Source organism: Ornithorhynchus anatinus, chromosome X5 (assembly GCF_004115215.2).
Source record: "Ornithorhynchus anatinus isolate Pmale09 chromosome X5, mOrnAna1.pri.v4, whole genome shotgun sequence".
Classification (NCBI taxonomy): Eukaryota; Metazoa; Chordata; class Mammalia; order Monotremata; family Ornithorhynchidae; genus Ornithorhynchus; species Ornithorhynchus anatinus.
This window is the reverse complement of record NC_041753.1, coordinates 154,286-164,634: the sequence shown is the minus strand read 5'-3', so window position 1 is coordinate 164,634 and position 10,349 is coordinate 154,286. Positions and strand designations below refer to the sequence as shown.

The 10,349-nt window shown below is 63.0% G+C and overlaps 1 protein-coding gene and 1 non-coding gene across 3 annotated transcripts; one reads left to right on the top strand and one right to left on the bottom strand.

Moving 5' to 3' along the window:
* Nucleotides 1–3,278: 3,278 nt before the first annotated feature.
* MIR1362 (microRNA mir-1362) lies at nt 3,279–3,414 on the top strand. The gene has a single exon (NR_034757.1). It is a non-coding gene; the product is annotated as a microRNA mir-1362 (primary transcript).
* Nucleotides 3,415–3,926: 512 nt separating this feature from the next.
* RHBG (Rh family B glycoprotein) lies at nt 3,927–8,250 on the bottom strand. 2 transcript variants are annotated; one of them, XM_029054829.2, is made up of 10 exons: nt 8,076–8,250; nt 7,174–7,366; nt 6,779–6,929; nt 6,486–6,633; nt 5,483–5,649; nt 5,262–5,399; nt 4,949–5,082; nt 4,493–4,614; nt 4,233–4,306; nt 3,927–4,149 (listed from the first exon to the last, which is right to left on the bottom strand). In XM_029054829.2, the coding sequence occupies exons 1-10, from the start codon at nt 8,248–8,250 to the stop codon at nt 4,069–4,071; spliced, it is 1,383 nt and encodes a 460-aa protein (XP_028910662.1). In that variant the 3' UTR covers nt 3,927–4,068. The 2 variants fall into 2 exon arrangements, 1 of the variants encoding a protein (XP_028910662.1); XR_003755931.2 differs by having other exon boundaries at nt 4,135–4,149; nt 4,497–4,614.
* Nucleotides 8,251–10,349: the final 2,099 nt, after the last annotated feature.

Below are 10,349 nucleotides of genomic sequence, written 5' to 3'. Positions count from 1 at the left end.
TGCCCCCCGACCCCGAGAAGAGGCGAGGCGGGGCCCGGTCGGGCTCACGGCGGGGACAGGGGATTGCCGGGGTTTGGAGGGAACGGAGAGGCCGTGAAGACGCAGCCCGGGCCGAGGGCCCGAAGGCCCCAGAAGGGACGACATGACCTCTCACCAGCCCCTCCCCACCCCAAACGGATTGGAGGTCCCCTGGGGTTGGGTGCTGAAGCCGGGAGACCACCCCGGAGGAGGAGGTGTGTGCCTGTCTGAGCGTGGCCTAGAGGGGCCGGGGGCGGGGGAAGCTGTTCAACTTGGGAGGTGAGGCTTGGGACTCAGAGGACGCAGGTTCTAATTCCAGCTCTGCCACTTGTCTGTTGTGTGACCTCGGGCAAGTCACTTCACTTCTCTGGGCTTCAGGTACCTCATCTGGAAAATGGGGATTAAGAGTGTGAGCCCCATATGGGACGACCTGATTACCTTGTATCCACCCCGGCGTTTAGAAGAGTGCTTGATACATAGTAAGCACTTAACAAATACCATTATTATTATTATCATTAATAACTAACTGGCTGCTCCAGGGAAGTCCCCCAGGAAGGAAACGGGTCTCAGCCCCTGCCTCGCCCGGCAGTTCCTCATCCTTTGAGTCAGGAAGTCTCACCCACTGCCCTCCTCGGCTTCCATCTGTCCAGCTTCATGACCTCGTGGGTGGAACGGAAGCAAAGGTCCAAAGGAGAAACGCGGTCCCTGCCCTCGGGAGGGTTACCGAGCTTGGGGGAGATGGGACGGACAGACGGGCAGGGACACACACACACACACACACCACACGTAGCCTGGGAAGGCTGTCTGGAGGAGGAGGTCTGCAGGGAGCCCTGGGTGGAGCTTGGGCCGAGGCCAGGAAGGACACTCGGAGAGCAGTCTCAGGGACGGATCCTCCGCAGGTTTGAACCACCGTGTGTTGGTGAGGAGAGGGCCGGAGAGGGGTCGGAGGCAATTGTGGGGTCTCGAAGCTCCTCTGTGGCGGTTTTATTTCTGCAGATCAAGGGGGCCGCGACTGGCTCCCTTCCCTCCGCCCTACTTTCAGTGGGGTCAAGGCGTCTCACCCCTGCCTCCGGGCTGGGCCCCGAATGACCCAGAACGGCGAGCTCGGCTCCGGAGAAGGGGCGAGACGTTGGGACGGGGCCGGGGGAGGGGAAACGGAGGAGAGGAACGGGACGCTCCCTCCCTCTTTCCTCCCTCCCTCCGTCCCTCCTCCCGCTGGCCCCGGCAGGGGTTAAGGCGCGGGCCAGCCAGTTCGTCCGGGCTAATTTGCATTCGATTTGCATAATGAAGGCGATTTGCATGCAAGCGGGACCACTCCGGCGTGGGAGCGGGACGGGCCGGGGGAGGGCCTGGGCCGCAGGGGTGTGCGGGCGGGCGGGAGGGGGCCGCCGCCCACTTTTATCTCCCCCATTTCCCCTCTCCGAGTGAGACTCCGGGGTCGGGGTCGGGGTCGGGGTCGGGGGGGGCGCCACCATTTTCCCTGATCCCCACCGAAAAAGCCCGGGCTTCCCCGGGGTCCCCTAGAGTCTGGGGTGGTGGGGGGGGGGCGGCGCGGATTTAGATTCTCCAGGCGCAGGGTCCCTAGGGGGCTGGAATCCTCCCCGACCTTTGACCCCCCCCTCCCCAGCTGAACCTGAGCATCCCCTCCCCGCAACCACCCCTACACCACTCTTCCGTCGTGCGGTGTGGCGGGGAGGGTCCGATTTGATTTTTTTGAGCCCGAAAGGGGCAGGCCTGGCTTGGGAGGAGGGCGGCGCCAGGTGAGGGGGGTTTTCTCTGACTTTCGCTTCACCCGGCCTTCGGGGCTTGGTGAGGAGGGTCGTCTCTGTCACCGGCTTCCCTTCTGGTGCCGGCCTAGGGCCCGCGCCCTCGGGCTACCGGTCCGAATGGGATGGAAACGAGCCCGGGACCGGAGAAAGAGGGGCGGGGGAGCTGGCAGAGGGTAGAGACCCGCGGGCGGGCCGGGTAGGGGGCGTCTCGGGCCGCTCGGCTGCTCGGTGCCGTTCCCACGGCCCCGGTGCCAGGGCGGGGCGCATCTCCTCGCTTCGGCTCCGTCTCCCGGCAACGGGAGGCGGGGGGGCGGGGGGCGCAGGGGGAGGGGGCTTCGTCGGAGGCCCAGCCACTCCGTCTTCCCCCGGTGCCAGAGCCAGTAAGGGGTGGGGCAGAGAAGGGGGACGAGACCGGGGGGGGGGGGGCGGGGAGGAGGGGGGACTGGGACCCGGGCCCGCGCGAGGTACGGGTAGGCGTTGCAGCAAGAGGGAGAGGGGGTAGACCGCGAAGAGAGCTAGACGGGACAGAGCGGCACGGAGAACAGCAAGCGGCCGGCTATATTGGATAGAGCACGAGTCTGGGAGTCAGAAGGAGCTGGGTTCTGATCCCCACTCTGTCACATGTTTGATGTATGACCTTGGGCAAATCGCTTAACTTCTCTGGCCTCAGTTACCTCGTCTGTAAAATGGGAATTAAGAATGTGAGTCCCATGTAGGACCGGTCCTGTGGCCAATCTGATTGCCTTGTATCTACCCCAGCGCTTAGAAGAGTGTTTGGCGCATGGTAAGCGCTTAACCAGTACCGTAATAATAATTATATTATTATTGTTATTATTATCCCGAGTCCCGAACACTCCAAAAACCTTGTGACAATCGCTGGAAGGCGGAGTCCGGGCAGGTGCAGGTCTCATTGGGGCGGCGTCTATCCATCCACCCATCCATCCACCCATCCATCCACCCATCCATCCACCCATCCATCAATCAGCCCTCTACCAGCCGTGATGTGCGCGGCCGTAGCTTCTCTCCCTGCTGTCGAGGGCCTATCGCTGTTTTTGCAGAATTCGCCCCTCTCCCTAATGCCCCTTCCCCTTCTCAGCCCCCCCCCCACCCGCTGCCGGCCTGCGAGCCCCCCGACATGTCCGCGCCCCTTCCCCCAGCCGTCAGGATGGTGCGTGGGCGGTCAGAGCTCTCCCCAGGAGAGACAGAGCGAGATGGAGAGACAGAGACAGTGGAGGGCGGTGGGTGGAGACGGAGATCGAGGCCGGGAGAGGTAGAGAAATGTCTTCTGTGTTTCCCCCGCCGTCCCGGTTCTGGGCCTGCGAAGCACTGGGTCAGGTTTGGCTGCGGATCGGCCCTGGGGGACACGGGCCGGTCAGCCCGCCCCGGGATCTCCGATCTTAGAGGTCGACCTGTCTGGAGGACTCCCACGTATCCCAAATGTGCGCATTTAACTCAGAGAGAGAGAGCAGGAAAGAGAGGGGCCCCTCTCTCCGACTGGCTTCTAGGCGGCCGGAGTCTACCCCGCCAACCGGACAGGAAAGGCGTGAAGCGCTTCCAGTCCAGCTGGACGGGGACGAGGCAGGCCGAACCAGAGACACCCCACCGACCCCCACGTTAGCCACATTCGCTCGCCCATCACTCCACCCTCTCTTCGACAGCGGCCCCCAAGCTCTGGGAGGAAACGAGCGCTGGTCACCCCCCTGGACCTCAAACTTCATGGTCAGGGACAGGCCATCCACACCCCTGACTCTCCCCCCAGTGATCCAGCACGGACCATCCCACGGCTCTGACTGTTCCCCAGGAAGCCAGCGCGAATCATCCCACACCCCACACCCGACTCTTCCCTCTCCATCCAAGCAGGAGGGAGCTGAGGGGCGGATCAGACTACGCCGGAAGAAGGGATGCGGCATGGCATAGTGGATAGGACACGGGCCTGGGAATCAGAAGGTCTTGGGTTCTAATGCCGACTCCATCACTTGTCTGCTCTGTGACCTTGGGCAAGTCACTTCACTTCTCTGGGCCTCAGTTACCTCATCTGTAAAATGGGGATTAAGACATGGGACAACGTGGCTACCTTGTATCTACCCCAGCGCTTAGAACAATGTTTGGCACATAGTAAGCACTTAACAAATACCATTATTATTATTATTAGGGATTGATTTATTCCCTCCCTGTGGCCTCCTGCAGTGCTGTGTGACACCGGTGGAGCCCGACGCCCTCTCTGAGCCGTCGGGTCTCGGTGTGAACAAGGGAGGAGGCTGGGAGGTGAGGTGGGAGGTGATCAGGCGCGGAGCCCCGGGTCCTCGGTGAGAACGGGCTCCAGGCATCTTGGTCCTGCGTCCTCTTCGGACTCGGCAGGAAGCTAGAGGGAGCACAGGGGGAGGAAGACTCGGCGGGCAGGGGGAAAGGGGGGCTGGGGGCTTGGGTGGGGGTGATGATGCTCACCTCCCAGTAGATCTGGTCCTCGAAGCAGAGCGCGTCCGGAGGGGGGACTAGACATGGCAGTCTCAGCAGGAGGCCTGGGACGGAGGAGAAAAGAGAGGTCAACCTGTCCGGAAGTCTCCTGGCCTGCCCGGGGGGCATGGCGGGGGAGCGGGGGGCTCCGTTGACCTCTGCAGGTCCCGTCCTCCCGCCCCCCTCCCAGTCTGCCTCGCTGGAGGAGGGAGGAGGAGAGAGGAGCTAAGGAGACGCCCGTCAGCACTCACCCACCAGGCTACCGCCGACCACCGCCGTAGCCAGCGTGACCAGGAGACCGCAGAGCTGGTAGCCGCCCTGGAGCCAGGCCGAACGGTGTCCCCCGGCCACCAGCGGGAACACGTCGTCCAGCCTGGAGGCACGTGGGGTCAGCCCGGGGCAGGGGCAGGTTAGGAGGGGGACACCGGGGGTAAGAACGGAAAGGTATGGCGGGGGGCATAGAGGGGGCATAGAGCGGGGGGTGCAGTCATGGGGGTCACCATGAGCTGGGGCGCACGGAGGGTGGTCAACGGGGGGCAGTTGGAGGGAGTGATTGGGGATCACTACCAGCTGGGGGCTATGGAGGGTGGTGAACGGGGGCTTGGAGGGTGGTCTTGGAGGGCTTGGAGGGGCGAGGTGGAGCAAGAGGAGGGGCCGGGTGAGGGAGGGAGAGGTCTGGGTCCGGCGTGGGGGGCCCGGGGACTGACCTGTCGCCGTAGGTGTCGGGCCCCGCCCGGGTGGCCACCCCCGCCCCCAGCAGGGCCCCGAGCAGGCCCGGCAGCCCGTGCAGGTTGTGGACTCCGCAGGTGTCCTGGACCCGCAGCCCGGACTCCAGCAGCGGCTGGAAGGAGCCAGAGGTTGGGGCGGGCGGGGGAAGTGGCGGGGGGGCGGGGGGGCGAGGGACACGCGGCGGGGGGAGGGGTTGGGGGGCCCGCGGGTGATGGGGGTCTCGGGACTGAGGGCGAAGCCGGGGAGGGGAGGCCGGGGGGCGGGTCCGGGGGCGAGGCCGCGTGTCTTCACCGTCAGAAAGCGGTAGCCCAGCGTGGCCACGGCTCCGGCCGCGGCTCCCACGGCCAGGGCCCCGAAGGGAGTGACCATCATCTCGGCCGCCGTCCCCACCGCCACGCCCCCGGCCAGGGCCGCGTTCTGCACGTGGACCTGCGGGACGGAGCGGGGAGGGCCGGGGTCAGCCCAGGGTCCGGCCCGCCCGGCCCCGACTCCGCCCCCGGCCCTGCCCGTACCATGTCCAGCCGGCCTTCCCGGCTGACCGTCACGGATGTGGCAAAGGTGGTCACCGTGCTGGCCGTTAGGGCGTAGTAGGTGTTGAGGGCCGAGCGGTGCTGGGCCGCGCCCGCCTGGGCAGTGGCTGAGTTGAAGCTGGGCCAGAATATCCAGAGGAACAGAGAACCTGAGGGAGGAAGAGAGAGAAACAGCGGGGCTCGGCGGAAAGAGCCCGGGCTTGGGAGTCAGAGGTCGTGGGTTCGAATCCCGCCTCCGTCACTTGCCAGCTGGGTGACTTTGGGTAAGTCACTTCACTTCTCTGGGCCTCAGTGACCTAATAATAATAATAATAATGTTGGTATTTGTTAAGCGCTTACTATGTGCCAAGCACTGTTCTAAGCGCTGCGGTAGACACAGGGGAATCAGGATGTCCCACATGGGGCTCACAGTCTTAATCCCCATTTTACAGATGAGGTAACTGAGGCACCGAGAAGTTAAGTGACTTGCCCAAAGTCACACAGCTGACAAATGGCCGAGCTGGGATTCGAACCCATGACCTCTGACTCCAAAGCCCGTGCTCTTTCCACTGAGCCATGCCTCATCTGGAAAATGGGGATGACGACTGTGAACCCCACCTGGGACAACCTGATTACCTTGTATCTCCCCCCAGTGCTTAGAATAGTGCTTGGCGCATAGTAAGCGCTGAACAAATACCATTATTATTATTATCCTGAGAGAGGAGGAGAGAGAAGAGGAGGAGGGAGGGAGGGGGAGAAAGGGAAAGGAGGGACAGTCAGTCTTATTTATCGAGCGCTTATTGTGTGCAGAGCACTGTACTAAGCGCTGGGGAAGAGGGGAAAGAGGGAGGGAGAGGAAAAAGGGGGGGTGTCATTGACGTCCACAAGCCACAGCCCCCCCCGCCCAGCCAGCCCATTGGGCCCACGCAGCCTCTGGCCCAGCTACTGCCCCTGCCCCAGCCCCAACCCCAGCCCGTGTCCCCCCGGGCCCGATCTAGCCCCGCACCGATCATGGCGAAGAGGTCCGAGTGGTAGACCGACCGGGCCCGATGGCGGCTCTTGGCTAATTGCGGTCGGTACAGGAATCGGGATACGATCAGCCCGAAGTAGGCGCCGAAAGCGTGGATGGTCATCGAGCCGCCCCCGTCCCGCGCCTAGTGGGTCACGGAGGGACAGAGGGAGAGCTCAGTCTCGGGTCGGAAGAGGGGAGGGTCTCTCTCTCTCCCTCTAGCCCCGCTAATCAATCAACCCCTGCTTGACCCATGCCAGACTGACCCCGGCCCCCGGCCCCGCACTCACCCCCAGGAGGTGGAGAACGACAAACTCGTTGGCGGCGAAGATGGTGACCTCGGCTATGGCCATCAGCAGCAGCTGGACTGGACTGACCTTGCCCAGAACCGCGCCCCAGGATATCAGCACCGCCCCGGCGGCGAAGTCCGCATTGATCATGCTGGGGGAGGGGGTCGGTGTCAGGGTTGGGGGGCGGGGGGCAGGCGGAGGGAGTAGGAAGGGGGAGGGGGTGGCGACGCTGGAGTTTCTGGAAAGGAACCAGACCTCCCCTCTACGCACGCAAACACACGCTCACACACAAACACACAAAAAGACACAGACACTTCCTGGCCCTCTCGCTCCTTCAGCCCCCCGCCATTTCATTCCCCGCGTCTGCCCAGCGGCCGTCCCGCAGCCCCCCGCACCTCTGGACGCTGACGAGGACTCGGAGCGGGCGGTGGCGGAGCGCTTCGACCAGGCCCTGCACCAGCGTGGCCCACTGGAGGGAACACGCTGCCAGCAGCAGGTTGAAACCCACCGCGCTGTAGCCGTAGCGCTGCAGGAAACTCATCAAGAACCCGAAGCCCACGAAGATCATCACGTGAGCGTCCTGGAAACCTACGGTCAGCGCGGGTCGGGGGCTGAGCCAGGGGTCGGGGTCTGAGCCAGGGGTCGGGGGTTGAGCCCGGAGTCGGGGGGAGCAGGGCAAAGCGGGGCGCTAGGGCTGGGTGAAGGGGAATGGGGAGGGGTCAGAGGGGCCCGGAGAGGGGGTGGAGCAGGGCCGGGTCAGCCCAGCCTCATTCGTCCGTGACCCCGGGCCGCTGACCGCTGACCCTCCGCTATTTACCTGCAGACAGAAGAAAGAGCGGCAGCGCCGTCCCCGCCCCTCCGACCCCCCGAGGTGAAAGTGGGGGCAGGGACATCGCCGATTCAAAGTGGGAGCCGACCCCGAGGGCCCCCGACCCCCTGGAGTCGAGGGTCTGCCCTGCATCCCTAGAGAAGCAGCGTGGTTTAGTGGAAAGACCCGGGCCTGGGAGTCAGAGGCCGTGGGCTCAGACCCTTAGGCAAGCCACTTCATTTCTCCTTGCCTCGGTTACCTCATCTTTAAATGGGAATTAAGACCGTGAACCCCACCTGGGATAACCTATCTCCCCCAGCGCTTAGAACGGTGCTCGGCACAGAGTAAGCGCTTAACAAACACCATCCTTATCATCCCTCCCATTGCCGTGGAGACCCGAATCTGCGGCGGGTGGGACGGCGAGCGCAGCTAGAGGGCAGCGGGTTAGACCGTCCGGGGCCCGGGGTTTGGGGGTCCGCCGGCACTCACTGGGGTAGCGCCGGTAGAAGTCGTCGTTCTGGGCGTGGCCGTCGGCGGAGGTCCCGTTGCTGGCGGCGGCCCGGTCCGGCCCGGAGCGGACGAGGAGTCCGAAGAGGCCGAGGACGGAGGCCTCCAGCACCACCAGCAGCGACGCCAGCCGCAGGCCCGGCCGCCCGCCCCCCATGACCCCCGACCCGCCCGGAACAACCCCCTCCGGGAGAGCAGCGGGACCGGTGCGGGCAGAGGCCGGACGAAGGACTGACCTGGGGACGGACCGCGCCCCGGGGGGGGGGGGGGGGGGCCCGGGCGGCCGCCCCGCCCCTCCCCGCCTCCTCTGGACTGGGATCACAGAGGCCGCGGCCGTTGCCCCCTGGCTGGGCGGGCCGCGGAGGGACCGAAAGGCCGCCAGGCCCCGGTCACTACCTGCCACCCTCGGGACACAGTCACCCACACAGACCCACACACTCCGCCACCCGGCACACGCCAGGACGTGCACAGACCCGCAAGCCGACACCCTCGGCCACGCGGCACACAGGCGGATACGCAGCCACCGCAGACCCTCACCTTCAGTGATACAACACACACACACGGGGACACGCAGTGACCCCCAAACCGACCCGCTCAGGAAGACAGCACACACAAGGACGTACAGTGACACGCAGACTGACAGTCAGTGACATGACACACACACGGGCAGGCAGTGACCCGCAAACCCTCACATACAACGCACACACGGACATGCAGTGAACCACAAACCGACACACTCAGTCACACAACGCACGCTCACGGACACGCAGTGACACGCAAACTGACACAATCAGTGACGTGACACACACACACACACGCAGTGACCCACAAACCGACACGCTCAGTAACAGCACACACAAGGACATACAGTGACCCGCAAACTGACAGTGACATGTCACACGCACCGGCATGCAGTGACCCGTAAACCCGTCACATTCTGTGAGACGACGCACACTCCGGCACGCAGTGATCCACTATCCAACACACTCAGCAACGCAACACACACATACGGTCATGCAGTGACACGCAAACTGACACGGTCAGGGACATGACCCACACCCGGACATGCAAACTTGTTGCCGACTTGTTCATCCCAAGCGCTTAGTACAGTGCTCTGCACATAGTAAGCGCTCAATAAATACTACTGAATGAATGCAAACGGTCACATTCAGTGCTACAACCCACACGAGGACATACAAGAATCCCATCCTGACATCTTCTTTCGACACTGCCTGCTCTTTGCTGACACTTCCTCGCCTCCCCCTTTTGTAGATCCATTGGATTTGTGTGTCTTCCCCGTCCTCCCCTGCACTCCTTGCGGGTAGAAATTGTTTTTTAGCATAAACAGAGGGAAACTGGGAGAAAAAATGTCGAGTGGAAAGAGCACCGGATTGGGAGTTTGTCTACCAACTCTTGGAGTGTACTTTCCCAAGAGCTTAGTACAGTGTCGTGTGCACAGAAGTGCTCAATAAATGTGATTGATTGATTGATTCCTCGGTTGATTAATTCCAATGCCGGGTACGCTACTCACCTGCTGTCGGGCTTTGGACAAGTCTCTTAAATTTTCAGTTTCCTCATTTATAGAATGGAGATGAAATACCTGTCCTTCCCTCTTAGACTGTGAGTCCAGTGTGGAACAGAGGCTGTGTCCGATCTGCTTATACAGCGCTCAGAACAGCGTTTGGCACAACGTTTGATAAATAGCATCATCGGCAGCATCTTCAACGGTTTTGTACTTTCCCAGGCTGTTAGTGCAGTCCTCTCTGCTCACAGTGGGCGTTTAGTAAATTTCGCTAATGATGAAGATGGGGATAAGGAGGAGAAGCCCTTCGTCCAGCGCTGGGGCGCGCCCCCCCCCCCTTTGGATGTGTGTCCCCCTCCCGCTGACAGACAGCCCCGGGCGGGGGTCGGCCCCGGCAGGAAGATGTGACGGCCCCGAGGGACACCCCGGGCCCCCCGAGCCCCCAGACCTCGGGTGTCAGGGCCAGGAGGGCCCCTCGCTTCTGAGGCAGCCCTTCTGAGAAGCGGTGTGGCTCAGTGGAAAGACCCCGGGCTTGGGAGTCAGAGGTCGTGGGTTCTAATCCCGGCTCTGTCACTTGTCAGCTGGGTGACTTTGGGTAAGTCACTTTACTTCTCTGTGCCTCAGTTCCCTCATCTGTAAAATGGGCATGAAGACTCTGAGCCCCGTGTGGGACAACCTGATAACCTTGAATCTATCCCAGCGCTTAGAACAGTGCTTGGCACATGGCAAGCGCC

Excerpts from the sequence above, each read along its gene's own strand:
- RHBG (XM_029054829.2), bottom strand. The coding sequence starts at position 8,250 with ATGGGGGGCGGGCGGCCGGGCCTGCGGCTGGCGTCGCTGCTGGTGGTG. Across the intron at positions 5,650-6,485 it reads GGACCTCTTCGCCATGATCG|GTTCTCTGTTCCTCTGGATA; the intron begins GTGCGGGGCTAG and ends TTCCTCCCTCAG. Across the intron at positions 5,400-5,482 it reads GGGAAGGCCGGCTGGACATG|GTCCACGTGCAGAACGCGGC; the intron begins GTACGGGCAGGG and ends TCCGTCCCGCAG.